The sequence below is a fragment of the Salmo trutta genome, chromosome 25 (genome assembly GCF_901001165.1).
Source record: "Salmo trutta chromosome 25, fSalTru1.1, whole genome shotgun sequence".
In the NCBI taxonomy this organism is placed as follows: domain Eukaryota; kingdom Metazoa; phylum Chordata; class Actinopteri; order Salmoniformes; family Salmonidae; genus Salmo; species Salmo trutta.
This window is the reverse complement of record NC_042981.1, coordinates 15,481,848-15,505,266: the sequence shown is the minus strand read 5'-3', so window position 1 is coordinate 15,505,266 and position 23,419 is coordinate 15,481,848. Positions and strand designations below refer to the sequence as shown.

The window sequence follows — 23,419 nt, the reverse complement described above, 5'->3', positions numbered from 1 at the left end:
GAACCCTGCTGTACCCTACTGTACTGAACTCTACTGTACCCTACTGTACTGAACTCTGCTGTACCCTACTGTACTGTACTGAACCCTACTGTACTGTACTGAACCCTACTGTACTGTACTGAACTCTACTGTACCCTACTGGACTGTACTGAACCCTGCTTTACCCTACTGTACTGAACTCTACTGTACCCTATTGTACTGAACTCTGCTGTACCCTACTGTACTGTACTGAACCCTACTGTACTGTACTGAACCCTACTGTACTGTACTGAACTCTACTGTACTGTACTGAACCCTACTGTACTGTACTGAACTCTACTGTACCCTACTGGACTGTACTGAACTCTACTGTACCCTACTGTACTGAACTCTACTGTACCCTACTGTACTGAACTCTACTGTACCCTACTGTACTGAACTGTACTGAACTCTACTGTACTGAACCCTACTCTACTGTAATGAACTCTATTGTGCTGAACTGTACTGAACTGTACTGTACTGAACTGTACTGAACCCTACTGTACTGTACTGAACTCTACTGTACTGAACCTCCTTGCTCCTTCTGACAATTTTGACCTGAATCCATTCTGAGTGTCTGAGTGTGTGTGTGTGTGTGTGTGTGTGTGTGTGTGTGTGTGTGTGTGTGTGTGTGTGTGTGTGTGTGTGTGTGTGTATTAACTACATGTGTGTTATGCCTGCGATGCCAACTATGCCGTTGACTGGAGCACATCACAGGCTTCCATGTGGCCATGGACTATATGTTACTGTAGTATAGAGCTTGCCAGCTTGTAGTCCTAAAAACGCTTCTACCATTGGTTCATTGGCCATTCCTATGGGTGAAATGAATGGGGATATTCACCAAAAATAAGGTTAACACAGGCTTAGGAGATCTACATTTTGTTCTGAGATAATGTTAGTCAGTTAACATGACCTTTATTAATTATGAAGCCTTTAAGTGTTTCTTATGATTACATACATGCTTCACATTTCACAAGTGACGTTAACTGATGAAGATGAAATACAGCTCTCCCAGGCCTGTGTTTACCACAGACTTTATTTTCGGCATTTATCAAACAAAATCCTACTAAAAAACCATTTCCACACCAGAAGCGATCAGGACACAAAGGTTGAAACATCAAAACAAACTCTGAACCAATTATATTAATTTGGGGACAGGTCAAAGAGTATTAAACATTCATGGAGATTTAGCTAGCTAGCTTGCTGTTTCTAGCTAATTTATCCTGGGATATAAACATTGGGTTGTTATTTTACCTGGAATGCAAAAGGTCCTTTTTTTCTGGATCTTTGTAGAATTTTGACCCATTTTGAGTCAACACAAAATGGTGTGTGTTGGTGTTGGATTTTGCCTAGCTACATGAGGAAAGAGATGAACTAAAGTGCCTGTAGGACTTGAGCTATCAGGTGATGTAATTTGTGGTCAAGGGCAATGTACGTACTGGGAAGCAAACATCCTGTAGCTGGAGATGTGGCTGGGATTTGCATGTTCCCTGAAACGGCTTCATGAGTTTACATCTAGATACACAAACACAGGAGCATCAGATGTAGGTACATAAACACACAGGAGCAGTTGTCTCTCATGGAAATGTATTGAAATAGCAGAGTAACACAGTTTGGTGTGAGTTCAGTGGTGCATTATGAAAAACAGGGAGGTAGATGCTGAAATAGCAGGTGTCAGGTTGCCTCCTTCCACACGGTGTTGGTGTGTGTCTGTGTGTGTCGGTGTGTGTCTGTGTGTGTGTGTGTGTGTGTGTGTGTGTGTGTGTCTGTGTGTGTATCTTTGAGGGAAGAGGGTATGAGAGGAGAGGAGAGCAGGGTCATAGCTGTGTGTGTCTGTGTGTGTGTGTATCTTTGAGGGAAGAGGGTATGAGAGGAGAGCAGGGTCATAGCTGTGTATGTTTGTGTGTGTGTGTGTGTCTGTGTGTGTAGCTTTGAGGGAAGAGGGTATGAGAGGAGAGGAGAGCAGGGTCATAGCTGTGTATGTTTGTGTGTGTGTGTGTGTGTGTCTGTGTGTGTAGCTTTGAGGGAAGAGGGTATGAGAGGAGAGGAGAGCAGGGTCATAGCTGTGTGTGTGTCTGTGTGTGCGTGCTCTAACTGTGCTGTGCTGTGCCTCATTAGGGGAGAGTGAGGTAAATTTACCAATACATTCAGCATCACTCAAGGGAAATATCGTATCTACATATATTTCAGCATGATGTGTATCCCTGGAAATAATCCAAATTTATGTAAACATTAAAGTTGAGAAAAAATAGCTGGTCTCTTGGCACAAAAAGTAGTCTCTTGGCACAGCTTAGCCCAGGTATAAGGTAAGTTGAGCCGCGGGACAGGGTAAGTTAAACCGCTTACACATTTCTGTACTGAATGAAATATTACCACTATCTATCATTTTTAAAAACATGTCGATCTTTATATTTCAAACACAATTCAACAAATTGGCTTTTTTAGTCTTTTAATCATGTTTTAAGCATCTTTTAACACAAGCTTAACACCTAACAAACACTTTGTACTTTTTTAATTTTTAATTTTTAACATAGGCCAGGCCCTGTTGTTTCCTCATATCCCAGTGATAATGCCTTGCATTACACCTGGGAAGAAAACACTTCCATTTGCTCAACTTACCATTAGCTCAACCATTGGCTTAACTTACCTCATTGCCATTGGTTCAATTTACCCCAAGGCAAACATTTGTACTATATTAGCCCAGACAGCTACAATGATGCACTTTCATGCTAGGTTTAGGACCTCATATTGAAGCTTATAGCATCATGAAACCCCTAACACAATATATTCAATCAGTTTTTTGGGCCTAACTTGCTTACCACTCTTTCCATATGGTTTCTTTCTTCACAAACTCCATGAAATGATGCCCTCTTCCAAAATATTTAGTGAAATGATTAATTTTATGTATGGTTTCCTAGAAACAAGTAGTCGGAATGGCCGATTAATCGGAATGGCCTATTAATTAGGGCCGTTTTCAAGTTTTCATAACAATCGGCAATCAGCATTTTTGAACACCGATTACGACCAATTACATTGCACTCCACGAGGAGCCTGCATGGCAGGCTGACTACCTGTTATGCGAGTGCAGCAAGGAGCCAAGGTAAGGTGCTAGCTAGCATTAAACTTATGTTATAAAAAACGATCAATCTTAACATAATCACTAGTTAACTACACATGGTTGATGATATTACTAGTTCATCTAGCTTGTCCTGCGTTGCATATAATCGATGCGGTGCCTGTTCATTTCTCATTGAATCACAGCCTACTTCGCCAAACAGGTGATGATTTAACAAGCGCATTCGCGAAAAAAACACTGTCGGTGCACCAATGTGTATCTAACCATAAACATCAATGCCTTTCTTAAAATCAATACACAAGTATAGATTTTTAAATCTACATATTTAGTTAAAATAATTTCATGTTAGCAGGCAATATTAATTAGGGAAATTGTGTCACTTCTCTTGCGTTCATTGCACGCAGAGTCAGGGTATATGCAACAGTTTGGGCCGCCTGGCTCGTTGCGAACTAATTTGCCAGAATTTTACATAATTATGACATAACATTGAAGGTTGTGCAATGTAACAGCAATATTAAGACTTAGGGATGCCACCCGTTAGATAAAATACGGAACGGTTCCGTATTTCACTGAAAGAATAAACGTTTTGTTTTCGAAATGATAGTTTCCGGATTTGACCATATTAATGACCTAAGGCTCGTATTTCTGTGTTATTATATTATAATTAAGTCTATGATTTGATAGAGCAGTCTGACTGAGCAGTGGTAGGCAGCAGCATGCTCGTAAGTATTCATTCAAACAGCACTTTCCTGCATTTGCCAGCAGCTCTTCGCTGTCCTTCAAGCATTGCGCTGTTTATGACTTCAAGCCTATCAACTCCCGAGATTAGGCTGGATATACCAAAGTACCTATTAGAACATCCAGTAGTCAAAGGTATATGAAATACAAATGGTATAGAGAGAAATAGTCCTATAATACCTACAACCTAAAACTTCTTACCTGGGAATATTGAAGACTCATGTTAAAAGGAACCACCAGCTTTCATATGTTCTCATGTTCTGAGCAAGGCACTTAAACGTTAGCTTTCTTACATGGCACATATTGCACTTTTACTTTCTTCTCCAACACTTTGTTTTTGCATTATTTAAACCAAATTGAACGTTTCATTATATATTTGAGACTAAATTGATTTTATTGATGTATTATATTAAGTTAAAATAAGTGTTCATTCAGTATTGTTGTAATTATTACAAATATATATATAAAAATCGGCCATTTAATTGTTATTGGCTTTTTTTGGTCCTCCAATAATCAGTATCGGTATCGGCGTTGAAAAATCATAATCGGTCGACCTCTAGAAACATGGGTGGCTCAACTTACCCCTTTGGCTCAAACACAGATTTGAGTGACTCATCTCTCCCTCTCCTTCCCTCTAACTCTCTTTCTCCATCTTTCTTTCTTTCTCTCGCTCTCTCTTTCCCTCTACCTCTCCTCCTCCTCCTGTAGAGTGTAGAGGGGGAGTGTTTGCTGACACTGGTTTCCACATGGGGCGTGTAGTGTAAGCAGACACTCCATCACCTTAACCACCTCCATCCACAGACCGTACGTTTGATGGGGTGTGTGTATTAACCAAACAATGTGTGAATACTCCTCCACATTACATTATCTAGCTTCTCTCATTCCTCCCTACATCTTTCCCTCACTCCCTCTTCTATTTTTCATCATACCTAAAGTTCTCTCTCCATCTCTCTCTCTACACCCCCCCCCCCCCCACACACTCTCATCCCAATTCCCCCACTTCTGTGTATAGCTGTATATTAAGAATGATGAGCTGGTGGGACTGAGTATAGCTGTATATAAAATGAAACAACAATACACACATTATCCAGAAAATGTACGAAATTAAGAAATATCAGAATGAGCGATGTCAGAGACCGGAATATAAATCTATGTACTTACAGTATATACTGATTCAGACAGCACCTCTATACCTCTGTCCCCAGCAGCCTCTACCTTGTCTGTGTCTGGGACGGAGCAGAGGGCACCACCCATCCGTATGAGTTAGCAGGAAGTGGACAGCTGCTGACGGACTGTAATTCTAGGATGCCCTCCTCTCCTGTGGTCAGCATTGTCTGTGTCTGTGTCCAGAGACAGGCTGTGTCCTCCAGAATAAGTCATTTGATTTAGTAGGCCATGGTGCTTAACACAGTTTGCCTAGCGTTTATTATGTTTTTCTGTAATGCAGTTTATCAACTGGGCATTGCCGTGTGTGTACCAATGGTCGTGTGTGTGTGTGTGTCTGTGTATTTGTGTGTGTCAATGGCCGTGTGTGTGTGTGTATGTATTTGTGTGTGTTTGACCTTAAAAGCCCTGCAGGGTTCACATTTTATTTCTGTGTTATGGCTTTCAGTCCAGATCAGGTCCCACCTCTCTCTGTAATGAGCCCTCAGGGAGTGTGTGTGTGTGTGTGTGTGTGTGTGTGTGTGTGTGTGTGTGTGTGTGTGTGTGTGTGTGTGTGTGTGTGTGTGTGTGTGTGTGTGTGTGTGTGGCCAGTAGAAGAGCTATGGGTATATATCTGTGGCTTGTGTTCTATTATTTTATCGAAATAAAAAAAATCTATACTTTTTACAAGTAACATGTACATGTGTTACTTGTCTTGAAGCCAGCATAGAAGTAATTTATCTCGTCTGGTAGGCTCATGTCACTGGGCAGCTCTCGGCTGTGCTTCCCTTTGTAGTCTGTAATAGTTTGCAAGCCCTGCCACATCCGACAAGCGTCGTAGCCGGTGTAGTATGATTCGATCTTAGTCTACATATATCTACATATATCTCAGGATGATGTGTATCCCTGGAAATAATCAGACTTCATGTAAACATTAAAGTTTTGAAAAAAAATAGCTTGTCCAAAAAAAGTGGTCTCTTGGCACAGCTTAGCCCAGGTATAAGGTAAGTTGATCTGCATGACAGGGTAAGTTAAACCGCTTACACATTTCTGTACTGAATGAAATATTACCACTTTATTTTCCAAACACAATTCAACAAATTGGCACATCTCCTTTTTCTCCCCAATTTCGTGGTATGCAATTGGTAATTACAGTCTTGTCCCATCGCTGAAACTCCCGTACGGACTTGGGAGAGGCGAAGGTCGAGAGCCAAGCATCCTCCGAAACACGACCCTGCCAAGCCGCACTGCCTCTTGACACGCTGCCCACTTAACCCAGAAGCCAGCCACACCAATGTGTCGGAGGAAACACCGAAGTCAGCGTGTATGTGCCCAGCCAGCCTCAAGGATGGGACAGGGACATCCCGGCCGGCCAAACCCTCCCCTACCGGATGATGCTGGGCCAGCGGGAGACCCATGGGATTGAACCCGGGTCTGTAGTGATGCAGTGCCTTAGACCACTGCGCCACTCGGGAGGCCCCAAGTAGTACTTGTGTAGTGCCATTGTAGTGCCAGTGTAAGGCTAGTGTAGGGCTTGTGTAGTGCCAGTGTAGGGCCTGTGTAGGGCTTGTGTTAGGCTTGTGTAGTGCCAGTGTAGGGCTTGTGTAGGGCTAGTGTGGTGCCAGTGTAGGGCCTGTGTAGTGCCAGTGTAGAGCTAGTATAGGGCTTGTGTAGTGCCAGTGTAGGACCTGTGTAGCACCGGTGTAGGGCTTGTGTAGTGCTTGTGTAGGGCTAGTGTAGTGCTAATGTAGTGCCAGTGTAGGGCCAGTGTAGGGCTTGTGTAGTGCCAGTGTAGGGCCTGTGTAGAGATAGTGTAGGGCCAGTGTAGGGCTTGTGTAGTGCCAGTGTAGGGCTTGTGTAGGGCTTGTGTAGTGCCAGTGTAGGGCTTGTGTAGGGATAGTGTAGTGCCAGTGTAGGGCCTGTGTAGGGCTTGTGTATTGCCAGTGTAGGGCTTGTGTAGTGCCAGTGTTGGGCCTGTGTAGAGATAGTGTAGGGCCAGTGTAGGGCTTGTGTAGTGCCAGTGTAGGGCTTGTGTAGGGATAGTGTAGTGCCAGTGTAGTGCCAGTGTAGGGCCTGTGTAGGGCTTGTGTAGTGCCAGTGTAGGGCCTGTGTGGTGCTTGTGTAGTGCCAGTGTAGGGCTTGTGTAGGGCCAGGGCCCGGTTGAATAAAACATCTTAAGTTAATATTCCCCTTAAGTTTCCTTAACTTTAAGTAATTTGCAGAAAACAATAGTTGTCCATGAGGTCCCTTAAGTGCTTCATTCAGTATGGATATTAATATAAACAGTATTTGTGGAGGTGAATATATTGCTTTCCTCTGCCCTAGTTTCAAAAGGAAAACATCCACCAGCTAAACAATGGAAGGTGCACACACAATCCGTGGCTACAAAGCTAGCTGGCTGAGGTAGCTACCTACTCTGTAAGTTAGCTTGACAAAGCTAGCTGGCTGAGGTAGCTACCTACTCTGTAAGTTAGCTTGACATGCTAGAAAGTAATAGAAACCAGTTGAGAAGAAAGTAACTAAAAGAAACATGTTTTATTATGTTCTGAATCATTTGGTTTCTTCTGTCCTGAATGTAGAAGTTATATTTTGCGATCTCGCAAGATCTTTGACGAGAAGTTCATTCAGTGAATCAGGTCATCTCCATGGTAACCAGAGAGTCTTTAAAAATATATATTTTTTGTTTTTTTATATACTTTTACCCCTTTTTCTCCCCAATTTTGTGGTATCCAATTGGTAGTTAAAGTCGTGTCCCATCGCTGCAACTCCTGTATGGACTCGAGAGGCAAAAGTCGAGATCCAAGGTCGAGAAACATCCTAAACACGACCCTGCCAAGCCGCACTCCTTGTTGACACACTGCTCGCTTAACCTGGAAGCCTTCTGCCAAGATGCCTTCAAACTACCGTGAAACCAAAGATTTTTATAACTAAACCAAGATAGACCACAGCCTGTTGTTTCCAATAGGAACAAATGAGTCAAAGTGGGCAGAACAAGCAAGGAAGTGGGCAGAGCCAAGCACGAGCTCGCGAGATCCTATTGGCGCGATCTAGCAGCTTCTGCATATTTCCGTTAGGGAACTCCTACTCTGAAGTGCGCGGGTGCAATAACTCAATCCACCTTTGCACTCCTTCTAAACAAAGCCATTTTTTAAAAACTTTTACAAAGGGTAAAGTCTACAAAACTTAGTCCACAATATATTCCAGTTTTAGGAACAAAAAACTGTATTGAGATCAAATGCTTTATAGAAATGTCTGAATGTCGGCTAAAATCCAGCTCGTTCCATCTTCTCCCACTGCCCGCCAGTGGGCTTCCTGTCACTACCATATTTGGTAGTGAGTGGAAATGCCAAGCGGATGCTTCACATTTATACATCCAATGAAATCTCGCTCTCATTGTTCTCTCTCTTAAATGATGCAGTTACCTAAGGAAATGTTTGAGGGGCTCTATACAACACCTTTAAACAATTCCTTGAGGTCAGGTAAAAATATTCCTTAAGGTTAACCCTTAAGAGAAACATTTAAGATGTTTTATGCAACCGGGCCCAGGACTCAGTCATCAGAACCTTATGGCCTCAGAGTCAGGTCAGGTCAGGTTACTATAGCGACCCTGTGAACAGTGAAGCGTAACAATACAGCACTGTTTGCCTGCCCCACCGGCCACTGTGAGTGTGTTTTCCCTTCCCCACTAGCCTTTCTAGTCTAACTCCACCTACAAGGTACTGTACTTGAAATCATTACTGGATCTACCTTGCGGCTGTGTGTGTGGACATAAGTGTGTGTGTGGACATAAGTCTGTGTGTGTGTATGCATTTCCAGGGCCCCTGCTCTAACTCCCCCCCTCACTGTAATTGAAATCATTCCTGTGTGAGTTCACTTCACTGAGCTCAGGGCCTTCTCCTTTTGTACTGCTGTAAGGGGGGCTGCTATGAAGAGAGAGTAGGGATATACAGTATCCCTATGTTATAGTCCTAAAGGAAGTGTTGTGTGTGTGTGTGTGTGTGTGTGTGTGTGTGTGTGTGTGTGTGTGTGTGTGTGTGTGTGTGTGTGTGTGTGTGTGTGTGTGTGTGTGTGTGTGTGCGTGTCCAGAGGTACTGTAGGGGTCGTTTTTTACTTGGGTTTTTAAAATGACAGGAGTAGTGGGGGAGGCAAGGTGACCTAATTTGATTTAAATCAATTCCATAACTGGAGGTCTATTTGTAGGGTTTACCCAATAGTTATGTTTGGAGTTTTAATGTCACGCACACAAGTAGTGAAAAAGCTTTGAACCCAACAATGCAGGAATCATTATCAATGTGGTAGTAAAAATAACATAAGGTAGAACAAAAACACATGAGAAATAAGAAAAACACAAGAAAGTAAGTAATCTATACTATATACAGGGTCAGTCAGTTGTAATACCATATTTCCAATGCACAGGGATACTGGAGGGATGGAGGTAGATATGTACAGGGGTAAGGTGACTAGGCATCAGGATATATAATAAACAGAGTAGTAGCAGCGTATATGATGATTGTATGTAAATGTGTGTGCATGTTGTGTGTGTGAGCAAATTAAGTGAGTGTGTGTGTGTGTGAGCAAATTAAGTGAGTGTGTGTGTGTGCAAATTAGGTGAGTGTGTGTGTGTGTGTGTGTGAGCAAATTAAGTGAGTGTGTGTGTGTGTGTGTGTTGGAGTGTCAGTGTGGGTGTTAGACTATGCTTTTTATTTATTTTATTTAAATAGATAAGTCAGTTAAGAACAAAAGGCAACAGGCCTCCTGCGGGGACGCAGACTGGGATTAAAAATACAAATAAATTAAATAAAAATATAGGACAAAACACACATCACGACTAGCATAGAGGTCCTGGATGGCAGGGAGCTCGGCCTCAGTGATGTACTGGGCTGTCCACACCACCCTCTGTAGGGTTTAACCCCTGGTTACCCACTGGCCCGAGGTCTATCTGTAGGGTTTAACCCCTGGTTACCCACTGGCCCGAGGTCTATCTGTAGGGTTTAACCCCTGGTTACCCACTGGCCCGAGGTCTATCTGTAGGGTTTAACCCCTGGTTACCCACTGGCCCGAGGTCTATCTGTAGGGTTTAATCCCTGGTTACCCACTGGCCCGAGGTCTATCTGTAGGGTTTAACCCCTGGTTACCCACTGGCCCGAGGTCTATCTGTAGGGTTTAACCCCTGGTTACCCACTGGCCCGAGGTCTATCTGTAGGGTTTAACCCCTGGTTACCCACTGGCCCGAGGTCTATCTGTAGGGTTTAACCCCTCGTTACCCACTGGCCCGAGGTCTATCTGTAGGGTTTAACCCCTGGTTACCCACTGGCCCGAGGTCTATCTGTAGGGTTTAATCCCTGGTTACCCACTGGCCCGAGGTCTATCTGTAGGGTTTAACCCCTGGTTACCCACTGGCCCGAGGTCTATCTGTAGGGTTTAACCCCTGGTTACCCACTGGCCCGAGGTCTATCTGTAGGGTTTAACTCCTGGTTACCCACTGGCCCGAGGTCTATCTGTAGGGTTTAACCCCTGGTTACCCACTGGCCCGAGGTCTATCTGTAGGGTTTAATCCCTGGTTACCCACTGGCCCGAGGTCTATCTGTAGGGTTTAACCCCTGGTTACCCAGTGGCCCGAGGTCTATCTGTAGGGTTTAACCCCTCGTTACCCACTGGCCCGAGGTCTATCTGTAGGGTTTAACCCCTGGTTACCCACTGGCCCGAGGTCTATCTGTAGGGTTTAACCCCTGGTTACCCACTGGCCCGAGGTCTATCTGTAGGGTTTAACCCCTGGTTACACACTGGCCCGAGGTCTATCTGTAGGGTTTAACCCCTGGTTACCCACTGGCCCGAGGTCTATCTGTAGGGTTTAACCCCTGGTTACCCACTGGCCCGAGGTCTATCTGTAGGGTTTAACCCCTGGTTACCCACTGGCCCGAGGTCTATCTGTAGGGTTTAACCCCTGGTTACCCACTAGCCCGAGGTCTATCTGTAGGGTTTAACCCCTGGTTACCCACTGGCCCGAGGTCTATGTGTAGGGTTTAACTCCTGGTTACCCACTGGCCCGAGGTCTATCTGTAGGGTTTAATCCCTGGTTACCCACTGGCCCGAGGTCTATCTGTAGGGTTTAACCCCTGGTTACCCACTGGCCCGAGGTCTATCTGTAGGGTTTAACCCCTGGTTACCCACTGGCCTGAGGTCTATCTGTAGGGTTTAACCCCTGGTTACCCACTGGCCCGAGGTCTATCTGTAGGGTTTAACCCCTGGTTACCCACTGGCCCGAGGTCTATCTGTAGGGTTTAACCCCTGGTTACCCACTGGCCCGAGGTCTATCTGTAGGGTTTAATCCCTGGTTACCCACTGGCCCGAGGTCTATCTGTAGGGTTTAATCCCTGGTTACCCACTGGCCCGAGGTCTATCTGTAGGGTTTAACCCCTGGTTACCCACTGGCCCGAGGTCTATCTGTAGGGTTTAACCCCTGGTTACCCACTGGCCCGAGGTCTATCTGTAGGGTTTAACCCCTGGTTACCCACTGGCCCGAGATCTATCTGTAGGGTTTAACTCCTGGTTACCCACTGGCCCGAGGTCTATCTGTAGGGTTTAACTCCTGGTTACCCACTGGCCCGAGGTCTATCTGTAGGGTTTAACCCCTGGTTACCCACTGGCCCGAGGTCTATCTGTAGGGTTTAACTCCCGGTTACCCACTGGCCCGAGGTCTATCTGTAGGGTTTAACTCCTGGTTACCCACTGGTCCGAGGTCTATCTGTAGGGTTTAACCCCTGGTTACCCACTGGTCCATCTGTAGTGTTTATAACCCCTTGTTACCCCTGCTAGCCAGCCTGTCTGAAGTTATCGACTTTGGAGTTAGCTGCAGGGTACAGGACAGGTCAGCTGACCAGAGCAGTTCTACTGTAGTTAGATTAGAGGGTCACAAAAGGGCAAAGAGGCTTACAGGAGTCCCTCCCTCCCTCCCTCTCTCCCTCGGGGACGAATCAAGTTAATCACTACTGTATCTATCTGTCTGTGCCTCTCGTTCTCACAGCTAATGGCCATGAATGCCTTGGCTGTGTCATTGGTTCTATGTGTAATATACTGACACCTGTTGGTGGAGTAGATACAAGTTTCCATAAGCAACCTGGCCTCACACTGTATGCCTTAATGCTCAAATTCGTTTGGTTTTTCAAATCTGTTTTGGAGTACTGACTGTCCAAACAGCAAGTTACAAGTGACCAGATTGTATTTGCGTGTTCAGACAGCAGTCATTTGTTGGCTATGCTAGTTGTCATAGTAACGATGGGTGTGTGCACAGTGGTGTAGGCTGATTGGTGGTGGTGCTCCTGCTTCCTATCACTCAGAAGTTATGTAGCAAGCTAAGGCGACAACAATGTCTGCCATGGGCGTTTCCTAGTTACTTTGAATGTTCAAAACATAGTGTTAGAACACTGTGAACAGAGTAGCTAGCAAGCAACAAGATATGCCAAATAACAGTCTAAAAACCACTTGAGGTCAATTAAATCAGATTTGACCGTTCAGACACAAGTCACATGGCCAGGAATCAGATTTGTATCTTACTTCAAACCTCCTGTGGCTTGAAATATCAAATTACATGTGCTTTTTGGCTGTTTAGACAATGAAAAATAACAGATTCTAATAGGATATGCATCTTTTTTATTTGAGTCACTTCAGGCTGCCAATGTGAACAAGGCTTTACTGGCCCAAAGCTCTTAACCGCTAGGCTACCTGCGGCCTTTATCGTGCACTAATGTTGACCGGGACCCATAGGGCTCTGTTCAAAAGCAGTGCACTGTATAGGGAATGGGGTGCCATTTGGGACTCAACCCTTGTCCAGCAACAACGTAAAGTGGGTTTTTGTGATTTACTAGTCATAAGGGCAGAGGTTATATGGTACATGAGATGAACTCTGGCTTGTGTCACAGCCTTCACATCTTTATGTCTACCAGCTAGACTATTAGTCTCCTTGGCATTGGTTCCACTGTCTAGTCCCCATCTCTTTCTTTTTCTCTGTCTCATTCCTTCAGAGGGAGATATGGAGGAACAGGTGTGTTCCTTTGTATGGCAGAGAGATCCCCTCTTACTAAGTTTCAGTCATCAGTCATCACTATGGTCATCACACACCTCTACAGGGCTTCCCCTCTCATTAAGGTAACTACTGAGACGGAGGATAGAGCATGCTTATGCAGAGAGAGAGAGACAAAGAGAGAGAGAGAGACAAAGAGAGAGAGAGAGACAAAGAGAGAGAGAGAGAGACAAAGACAAAGAGAGAGAGAGAGACAAAGAGAGAGAGAGAGAGACAAAGAGAGAGAGAGAGAGAGAGAGAGAGAGAGAGACAAAGAGAGAGAGAGACAAAGACAAAGAGCGAGAGAGACAAAGAGAGAGAGAGAGACAAAGAGAGAGAGAGAGAGAGAGAGAGAGAGAGAGACAGACAGCCAGACAGACAGCCAGACAGACAGACAGCCAGACAGACAGACAGACAGACAGACAGACAGACAGACAGACAGACAGACAGACAGACAGACAGAGAACGAGAGAGAGAGAGAACAGAGAGGGAAAGAGATAACAGAGAGGGAAAGAGAGAACAGAGATAGAACAGAGAGAGAACACAGAGAGAGAGAGAACAGAGAGAGAACACAGAGAGAGAGAGAACAGAGAGAGAGAACAGAGAGAGAGAGAGAGAGAACAGAGAGAGAGAGAGAGATAGATAGAGAGAGATAGAACAGAGAGAGAGAGAACAGAGAGAGAGAGAGAACAGAGAGAGAGAGATGGAACAGAGAGAGATGGAACAGAGAGAGAGATAGAACAGAGAGAGAGAGAACAGAGAGAGAGAGAGAACAGAGAGAGATAAAAAAGAGATAGAACAGAGAGAGATAAAAAAGAGATAGAACAGAGAGAGAGAACACAGAGAGAGAACAGAGAGAGAGAACAGAGAGAGAGAACAGAGAGAGAGAACAGAGAGAGAGAACAGAGAGAGAGAGAGAACAGAGAGAGAGAGAACAGAGAGAGAGAGAGAGAACAGAGAGAGAGAACAGAGAGAGAGAGAACAGAGAGAGAGAGAACAGAGAGAGAGAACAGAGAGAGAGAACAGAGAGAGAGAACAGAGAGAGAGAACAGAGAGAGAGATAGAACAGAGAGAGATAGAACAGAGAGAGAGAACAGAGAGAGAGAGAACAGAGAGATATAGAGAGAGATAGAACAGAGAGAGCGAGAGAACAGAGAGAAAGATAGAGAGAGAACAGAGAGAGAGAGAACAGAGAGAGAGAGAACAGAGAGAGAGAGGTGTGTAGGGCCTAATAATTACTGCCATTGCTGATACAGTCCATTTAAATAATGAAAACCAAGACGTTTTCGTGCCACTGAAGAATTCCAGAATTCCAGTGCTTTGGTTGATGTATTGGATATAGATCTCTCTAAAGGAAATAGTTGTGCAATTCAGGCTTGAGTGTTGGGTATAAGCAGTTTACAGGAGAAAAAAAGACAGCAATGTTGGTCTTAGTGGAGCTCTAACACAACATAATCCCCATGGGAGAGTCAACAATAGAACTGGTGGGGGATTAAGGCTGAGAGGACTGCTGAGCGTCACACAAACAGAGGGACCCAGAGCCCAACTCAGAATACATCAAACACAACCTAACTGGTATTAACAGAGACTGGAGGGAAACTGTGGGCACACATGGGTCTTGGTCTATTCAACTCCATTGGTTCAGAGCCGGAATGGACACCTGGATTTAACAGAGGCTGCGTCCCAAATGGAATCCTGTTCCCTATTTAGTGTACTACTTTTGACCAAAGCCCTATTAAAAGTAGTGCACTTTAAAGGGGATATAGTGCCATTTGGAAGACAGACACTGTCATTGATATGAGACAGGCCTTGGATCAGTGGGACTGACTGACATTCTTTTCCATTATATTTTCTGTGCCTCTTTATTCTTCCAGGTAACTACATCAGGCAACTGGAGACCAAGGTCTGCATCCTGGAGGATGACAACAAGCAGCTGCTATCACAGGTAAAACTCTCAGCTACTGTATGTTACCATGGTGAGAACTATCACCGCTCTGTTTTTCAATTTCCACTCTCTCTTAATGTCTCCCATTCTCACTTTCTCAAACCTAAACTCTCTCTTAATGTCTCCCATTCTCACTTTCTCAAACCTAAACTCTCTCTTAATGTCTCCCATTCTCACTTTCTCAAACCTAAACTCTCTCTTAATGTCTCCCATTCTCACTTTCTCAAACCTAAACTCTCTCTTAATGTCTCCCATTCTCACTTTCTCAAACCTAAACTCTCTCTTAATGTCTCTCATTCTCACTTTCTCAAACCTAAACTCTCTCTTAATGTCTCTCATTCTCACTTTCTCAAACCTAAACTCTCTCTTAATGTCTCCCATTCTCACTTTCTCAAACCTAAACTCTCTCTTAATGTCTCCCATTCTCACTTTCTCAAACCTAAACTCTCTCGTGGGAGAGGCAGAGAAGGCAGTAGTGACGAGAGTGTCATTTTCAAAGTATAAACAGACAATGAGAGAGATGTAGTGGGAGCTAATAGCTAAATATTGGCAAGTAATCGGGTACACAGAGGAGATGGAGAGATATAGAGAGGGAGGGAGAGAGAGAGGGAAGGAGGGAGTGAGAGGGAGAGAGAGAGAGGGAGGGAGAGAGGGGGGAGGGAGAGAGGAAGGGAGAGAGGAAGGGAGAGAGAGAGGGTGGGGAGGGAGGGAGAGAGGAAGGGAGAGAGGAAGGGAGAGAGGGAGAGAGAGAGGGAGAGAGAGAGAGAGGGGAGGGAGAGAGGGAGGGAGGGAGGAAGGGAGAGAGAGAGGGAGGGAGAGAGGGAGGGAGGAAGGGAGAGAGGAAGTGAGAGAGGGAGAGAGAGAGGGAGGGGAGGGAGAGAGGGAGAGAGAGAGAGAGAGCTTGTTTCTACCTGCTGGGATGATATGGTTAAGTGAATAATTCATCTCCACAGTGAAAGTGGACTTCAATAATGGATTGGGATAAATGATGTGAGAGCAGGAGAACTCACTCATGGGATGAATGTTTCATTGCTTCTCATTGTCATTCTGTCTGGGGTCTGATTTCACATGAAAGGAATCCGTGAGGAGCAACAACAAGAACACATGCACACACACATTTGTACTATCTCTACTCTCTACTAGGAGATCTTAGAACACATACACACAGGTTCACACACACATACACACTAAAGTACATACCCGAGAGAGATGGATACTACAGGGAAGATAGTGCACTCAGAGTAGTAAAGAGTTTTAGTAATATTGTAACGACCAGAGGGAGCATCATTAGGACATCAGCTAGAGGTGAATAGAATATGTATGTGTCCCAAATGCCACCCTCTTGGTTACTGTGGCAAACAATTCCCTCTTCGAACCACTGGTGAAATCCCCTCACAATGATCTCTAACTGTGTTTTTAATACACAATGAAATGAAACACAGACTACCCCTTGCTAATCAGGAGACTCTCTGGTATGTTGTGGTGGACTGTCGTTACATACGCTTCATGGGAACCTGGTGAAAATGAAGGTTGTAGCACAGAGTTTCTAATCCCAGAGGTGCAATATCACGAGACTTCCGGAAACGTTTGCGAAACCGACCAGGCCGGGGTTTGGGGTTTGAGAAGTCAATGAGAGAAGTGAAAAATTCTTCCTTAGCTGTTAATTTTCTTGAAATTTAAAGGCACAAGCTAGATTTGAGCCAACATCTTAAGTAGTTGAACTAGTTATTACTCCAACCTCATGAAAGTGACAAACTGACACATTTTCATTTCAACTTTATATGGAAGGAGTGCCTTTGATTTGATGGCCTGCACATGCGCAGTTCGGCGAGTGACGACTGTTATAACCGTGTTTCTACGCATGAGCTTAGCTAGCCAATGTCGCCATGACATCGCCTACAAGTGTGAACGAGGATTTCTATTGGAGAAGCAGTTTCTGCCTATCTTCATACTGTACTGTCTTTGGTTGTAATGTGGCTAGCCACTGGATGGCTCTGAATGCACTGTCAGCATGCAGCCAAAGTTACTAACCACTTTTGGAGCTAATTAATGCTCTCAAATCGTATCCTGTTGTCGACTGCAAATGAGAGTTGTATTCATAACGTGGCTAACTTAGCTAGATACAGTACATTTAGAAAAAACAAGTTATATTAACTGGCTAGCTAGCTAGTGTTAGCAATAGGGATGCACAATACATCGGTGAACATATCGGAATTGGATGATATTAGCTAAAAATTCCAACATCGGTATCGGCCCGATGTCTAGTTTAACGCCGTTGTTGAAAACCGTTGTCAAAGCTGCCGTCCATACCTTTATAATGTAGGTACATGATGTAATGACGCCACATAAAATTTGGCGCTACACGCGCAACACAGCATTCCTCACCTAGCCCACAATGTCTGCTGTGTGGATCGAGCAATCAACAAGTCGAGCAGTCATTTAAAAAAGTACGAAAATTTCAGCGAGACAACTCAAAGGTGAAATCCATTAAAGCCAAGATAATGGAATTCATTGCCCTTGACAATTAACCGTTCTCTGTCTTGGGTGATGTTGGCTTTCGCCGACTGGTCGAGCACCGGTACACACTACCAAGTGCGCTATTTTTCAGACGTTACCCTACCAGAGTTACACAGTAATAGTGTCATTGCTATTAGCTTCACGACATACATAGTATGGAACACCGTTTGGGTCTTTGCGTGTCAAAAAAGATACAGTAGCACTGTCAAAGCTGTACAAAAAAGTCTGCAAACAAGCGAACACCGGCTACGAACGATGTGTTTACAATACCGCGTTGGTAATAAAACATAATTTGTTCGACCGCAACTTCTGGGGTACCTAGCTAGCACCAATACAACCAGCCTGAAAACAATGACCAGTAGAAACTGCAGTAATTTTCATTATTCTAAGCAATGATTTAGGAATCCTTGTGAGTAAGTATTAGCTAGGTTGCCACTTATTGTTCGCCTATTGAAATTGGACTTCAGTTCATGAAAATGAATAGCTAGCCAGCTACTTAACCCGTTGCCCAAAGCTAACGTTATAAGCAGCCAGCTAGCTTCATCTGGCTAGTGAGGCTTGACCGGACCGGGTTATGTGTTGTGAAGCTAGCCACAATAAGGATTAGGCACATTCGTGGAGTTTGCGGTTTGCCTTCAAAATAAAAGTATGTCATTGACAGTGATACAAATTAATACAAATAGTAGAATTATTCCATACTTTTATTTTGAAGGCTAACCGCAAAGTCCACTATTGTGGCTAGTCCTTGTTGTGGCTAGCTTCTCATAGATGGGTCTGACCACCATTAATCAAATAAGAACTGTTTTATAAATTAGGGTTATTTTAGATGATGACACCTAGATTATGTTGTTTTGCTATGTTCTTGGGGAAGAACATTGTTTGTATCCATGAGCTAGTTAGCTTTTTTTATGACCAGCACTGTAGGTGCGCGAGGCAACTTTACCAGCATCATAGCATACGTATCAATGAATCGTTGTGACATATGAAATACGAGTGATAGTGTAATCAATGTGTAATAACTACATACAAAATGTATGAACGAGTTAAATTATTATGTGATGTGCAGTCATTTTCAGGTCCTGATTGGTCAACAAGCTTACTTGACACATCAAATAGTGTTATTTGACACATTTATCTTTTTGACACGCAAAGACCCAAACGGGGTTCCATACAAATCCTGGTTGAGAATGAAACGACTGAACAAATGAACAACGAAACAGCACAGCAAGTAAGATAAAGAAAAAGGTTTCGATTATGTTTTACTGGTAACGGGGACATACGTAAAAGCAACAAAATTACTTTTTGGTCAGTGTGGTGTGTGTGTAACCTTTATTTAACTAGGCAAGTCAGTTAAGAACAAATTCTTAATTACATTGAAGTCCCAGACGACGCTGGGCCAATTGTGCGCCACCCTATGGGACTCCCAATCACGGCCGGATGTGATACAGCCTGGATTCGAACCAGGGACTGTAGTGACACCTCTTGCACTGAGATACAGTGCCTAAGTCTGCTGCGTCCATGTGCGTGTGTTAACTATTTAACTGTACTAGAATGCTTTAAATATCGGTTATCGGTATCGTGTTTTTTAGCAAGGAAAATATCGGATATCGGTATCGGGCAAAAATGCCATATTGGTGCATCACTAGTTAGCAATGTTGGGTGGTCAATAAGACTGAGAGCTAACCAGCTGAGCCAGCAAACAATGTAACAAAATTATAATTTCAGGCTCTGTATTTTAAGAATCACAGAAGCAAGTACCCCTGGTGCACTGTTAAATTATTTAGCCATTTAAACAATTACTTTTGGGATGAAAACTCTGTTTTTGTAATTCCCTGAATGGCTGTGATGAGTTTCGAAAGTGACCTGGTCCGAGGTGTTGGACTCTAAATAGGGAATAGGGTGTAATTTGGGTCACAGATATGAGTGTCCTATTGATGTAGACATTTCTCCACACATACAGCTCTGTGATTACATAATACACATACTGCTGTCATAAGAGACTTCACTACAGAGATTTGTTGCTGAACAACCAACCCGTCTATGGAGATAGTACTGTCATCCCACTGAACCTAACCCATAACACCAATCAGAACAGCTGTTCTTTAACACTCTTTAACTCACAGGGGTGTCATCACAGTGACCCTACTGCCCTGCGCGCACACACACACACACACACACACACACACACACACACACACACACACACACACACACACACTGCACTCTGTAAAAAGAGGACAATCCTCTTAAAAGCCTGGTATATAGTTGTATCCAAGGGCGCAGTTTGTGTTTTTCTATCTATCTACCCTTATGTTTTCTCTCTGTTATTGCCTTGTTAAACACAGATTGTTGACGTTTTTAAAGGCAGCTAACCAAAGTCACAGTGTCCTGATGCAGAGGGATGCCATTTATTGTATCCCAGGCAGGAGGATACAAAACACATGCTGTCCATTTTCAGTGATACGATAGATAAGGTATAAATGAACTGAACTGACAACTGCTGTCTTACAAGGTGTTCTAAAATGGCCTATTGACAATCCTGAGCATCAAACCTCTCAACTTCTGTGCTGAAGCTCCTCTCTCTTGTACAGATATCAGCAGCACATTTTCTCCTCTTGGACTTCTGTGTGCACTGTCTACTCCTCTAAATGTGTTCTGTGTTTTCTCTCTCTCTCTCTGCCTCTCTCTCTCAGCAGACTAAAAGTGGTGATCTGAAGAGTCTGAGGAAGGGTTTCTACCACTCTGAGTCTCAGCTCTCACAGTACCAGCAAGACACACTGCAGAATGTACGTACAGTATGGCGCCAAACCACTCCCTCTCCCTGCCCTGACCACTCTGGCTCTGTGGATAAATCCTAGCTACCAGAAAACCCTATCTGTTTTGAGCCGATTTGCAGTATATTTGAATAGAACAACAATTAGAGGTCGCTGCGGTAACGGTCACCGTAGCAGTGGTCACCGAAGCAGAGGTCTTTGTGGCAGCAGCATTGTTGTTTTATGTACTCACTCCGGCTGATAAGGGTCAAGGTCAGGGGTCATGATCTGTCAGGAAAGATCAAAGCCAACAGGGAAAAGACACACACATGGAGGACACATTCAGAGGGAGAGAGAAAGAGAGTTCTGAAAGCTCAGACATTTGGAAGGCATTTCCTGAGTCTCACAGACTCACACAGGGTTGAAACCAGTCCGCAGATTTCTATCCCTCCATCGGTACTTTCTTCCTCTTATTGCGGCCTTAACTCCTTTGAAGTGCTTTAAGAGTTTCCCTCGCTGACCTCAGTATCACTTCACAGTCTTGCTTTGAACTGGACTTTCAAACACTTTCAAACCTTCTCCAGCTCCTCCACATTTAAAAGGTGTACGATCCCACTTTCCAATATCAAATCAAATGAAATGTTATTGGTCACCTACACATGGTTAGTAGATGTTAATGCGAGAGTAGCGAAATGCATTCCTCCTGACAAAGCTGGTGTAACTGAGACAGGTTTGTAGGCCTCCTTGCTCTTACACACTTTTTCATTTCTGGCCACAAATTTTCTATAGGATTGAGGTCAAGGCTTTGTGATGGCCACTCCAATACCTTAACTTTGTTGTCCTTAAGCCATTTTGTCACAACTTTAGAAGTATACTTGGGGTCATTGTCCATTTGGAAGACCCATTTGCGACCAAGCTTTAACTTTCTGACTGACGTCTTGAGATGTTGCTTCAATATATCCACATAATTTTCCTCCCTCATGATGCCATCTATTTTGTGAAGTGCACCAGTCCCTCCTGCAGCAAAGCACCCCCACAACATGATGCTGCCGCCCCCGTGCTTCACGGTTAGGATGGTGTTCTTCGGCTTGCAAGCCTCCCCCTTTTTCCTCCAAAAACAACGATGGTCATTATGGCCAAACAGTTCTATTTTTGTTTCATCAGACCAGAGGACATTTGTCAAAATGTACGATCTTTGTTCCCATGTGCAGTTGCAAACCGTAGTCTGGCTTTTTTATGATGGTTTTGGAGCAGTGGCTTCTTCCTTGCTGAGCGGCCTTTCAGGTTATGTTGATATAGGACTCGTTTTACTGTGGATATAGATAGTTTTGTACCCGTTTCCTCCAGCATCATCACAAGGTCTTTTGCTTTTGTTCTGGGATTGATTTGCACCAAAGTACGTTCATCTCTAGGAGACACACCCGTCTCCTTCCTGAGCGGTATGACGGCTGCATGGTCCAACGGTGTTTCTACTTGCATACTATTGTTTGTACAGATGAATGTGGTACCTTCAGGCGTTTGGAAATTGCTCCCAAGGATGAACCAGACTTCTTTTCTGAGGTCTTTTGATTTTGAGGTTCTTTTGATTTTCCCATGATGTCAAGCAAAGAGGCACTGAGTTTGAAGGTAGGCCTTGAAATACATCCACAGGTACACCACCAATTGACTCAAATTCTGTCAATTAGCCTACCAGAAGCTTCTAAAGCCATGACATAATTTTCTTGAATTTTCCAAGCTGTTTAAAGGCACACTCAACTTAGTGTATGTAAACTTCTGACCCACTGGAATTGTGATATAGTGAATTATAAGTGAAATAATGTCTGTAAACAATTGTTGGAAAAATGACTTGTGTCATGCACAAAGTAGATGTCCTAACCGACTTGCCAAAACTATAGTTTGTTAACAAGTTATTTGTGGAGTGGTTGAAAAACGAGTTTGAATGTCTCCAACCTAAGTGTATGTAAACTTCCGACTTCAACTGTATGAGATGAGTAATGTAGGATATGTAAACATTATATAAAGTGGCATTGTTTAAAGTGACTAGTGATACATTTATTAAATCAAATGTTTTATTATTAAAGTGGCTAGAGATTTGAGTCAGTAGTTGGCAGCAGCCTCTCTGTGTTAGTGATGGCTGTTTAACAGTGTGATGCCCTTGAGATAGCTGTTTTTCAGTCTCTCGGTCCCAGCTTTAATGCACTTGTACTGACCTCGCCTTCTGGATGATAGCGGGGTGAACAGGCAGTGGCTCGGGTGGTTGTTGTCCTTGATGATCTTTTTGGCCTTCCTGTGACATCGGGTGCTGTAGGTGTCCTGGAGGGCAGGTAGTTTACCCTCGGTGATGCGTTGTGCAGACAGAACTACCCTCTGGAGAGCATTGCGGTTGAGGGCAGTGCAGTTGCCGTACCAGGCGGTGATACAGCCTGACAGGATGCTCTCAATTGTGCATCTGTAAAAGTTTGTGAGGGTTTTAGGTGACAAGCCAAATTTCTTCAGCCTCCTGAGGTTGAAGAGGCGCTGTACGCAGCTAGGGAGGCTGTCTGGGCCGGCAGCCTTGCGAGGGTTAACATGTTTAAATGTTTTACTCACGTCAGCCACGGAGAAGGAGAGCCCACAGTCTTTGGTAGCGTGCCGTGTCGGTGGCACTGTATTGTCCTCAAAGCACGCAAAGAAGTTGTTTAATTTGTCTGGGAGCAAGATGTCGATGTCCGTGACAGGGCTGGTTTTCTTTTTGTAATCCGTGATTGTCTGTAGACCCTGCCACATATGTCTTGTGTTTGAGCCGTTGAAATACGACTCTACTTTGTCTCTGTACTGACGCTTTGCTTATTTGATTGCCTTGCAGATGGAATAACTACACTGTTTGTATTCGGTCATGTTTCCAGTCGCCTTGCCATGATTAAATGGTGGTGGTTCACCATGGTGATGGTTCACCAAGTGGTTCACACTTTCAGTTTTGCGCAAATGCTGCCATCAATCCACGGTTTCTGGTTAGGGAAGGTTTTAATAGTCACAGTGGGTACAACATCTCCAATGCACTTCCTAATAAACTCACTCACCGAGTCAGGGTATACGTCAATGTTATTGTCTGAGGCTACCCGGAACATATCCCAGTCCACGTGATCGACGCAATCTTGACGTGTGGAATCCGATTGGTCAGACCTGCGTTG

General features: G+C 44.1%; 1 protein-coding gene across 3 annotated transcripts in view; it reads left to right on the top strand.

Moving 5' to 3' along the window:
- The window catches only part of LOC115162059 (coiled-coil domain-containing protein 85C-A), a 75,827-nt gene that overhangs the window by 42,757 nt on the left and 9,651 nt on the right, over positions 1 to 23,419 (top strand). The window contains exons 2-3 of one of the 3 annotated variants that reach the window (XM_029712982.1): positions 14,909 to 14,979; positions 20,193 to 20,282. In XM_029712982.1, coding sequence (XP_029568842.1) covers positions 14,909 to 14,979; positions 20,193 to 20,282 — 161 coding nt within the window. Of the gene's footprint in view, positions 1 to 14,908; positions 14,980 to 20,189; positions 20,283 to 23,419 lie in introns of all 3 variants that reach the window. The other 2 variants (XM_029712981.1, XM_029712983.1) reach the window with 2 other exon arrangements.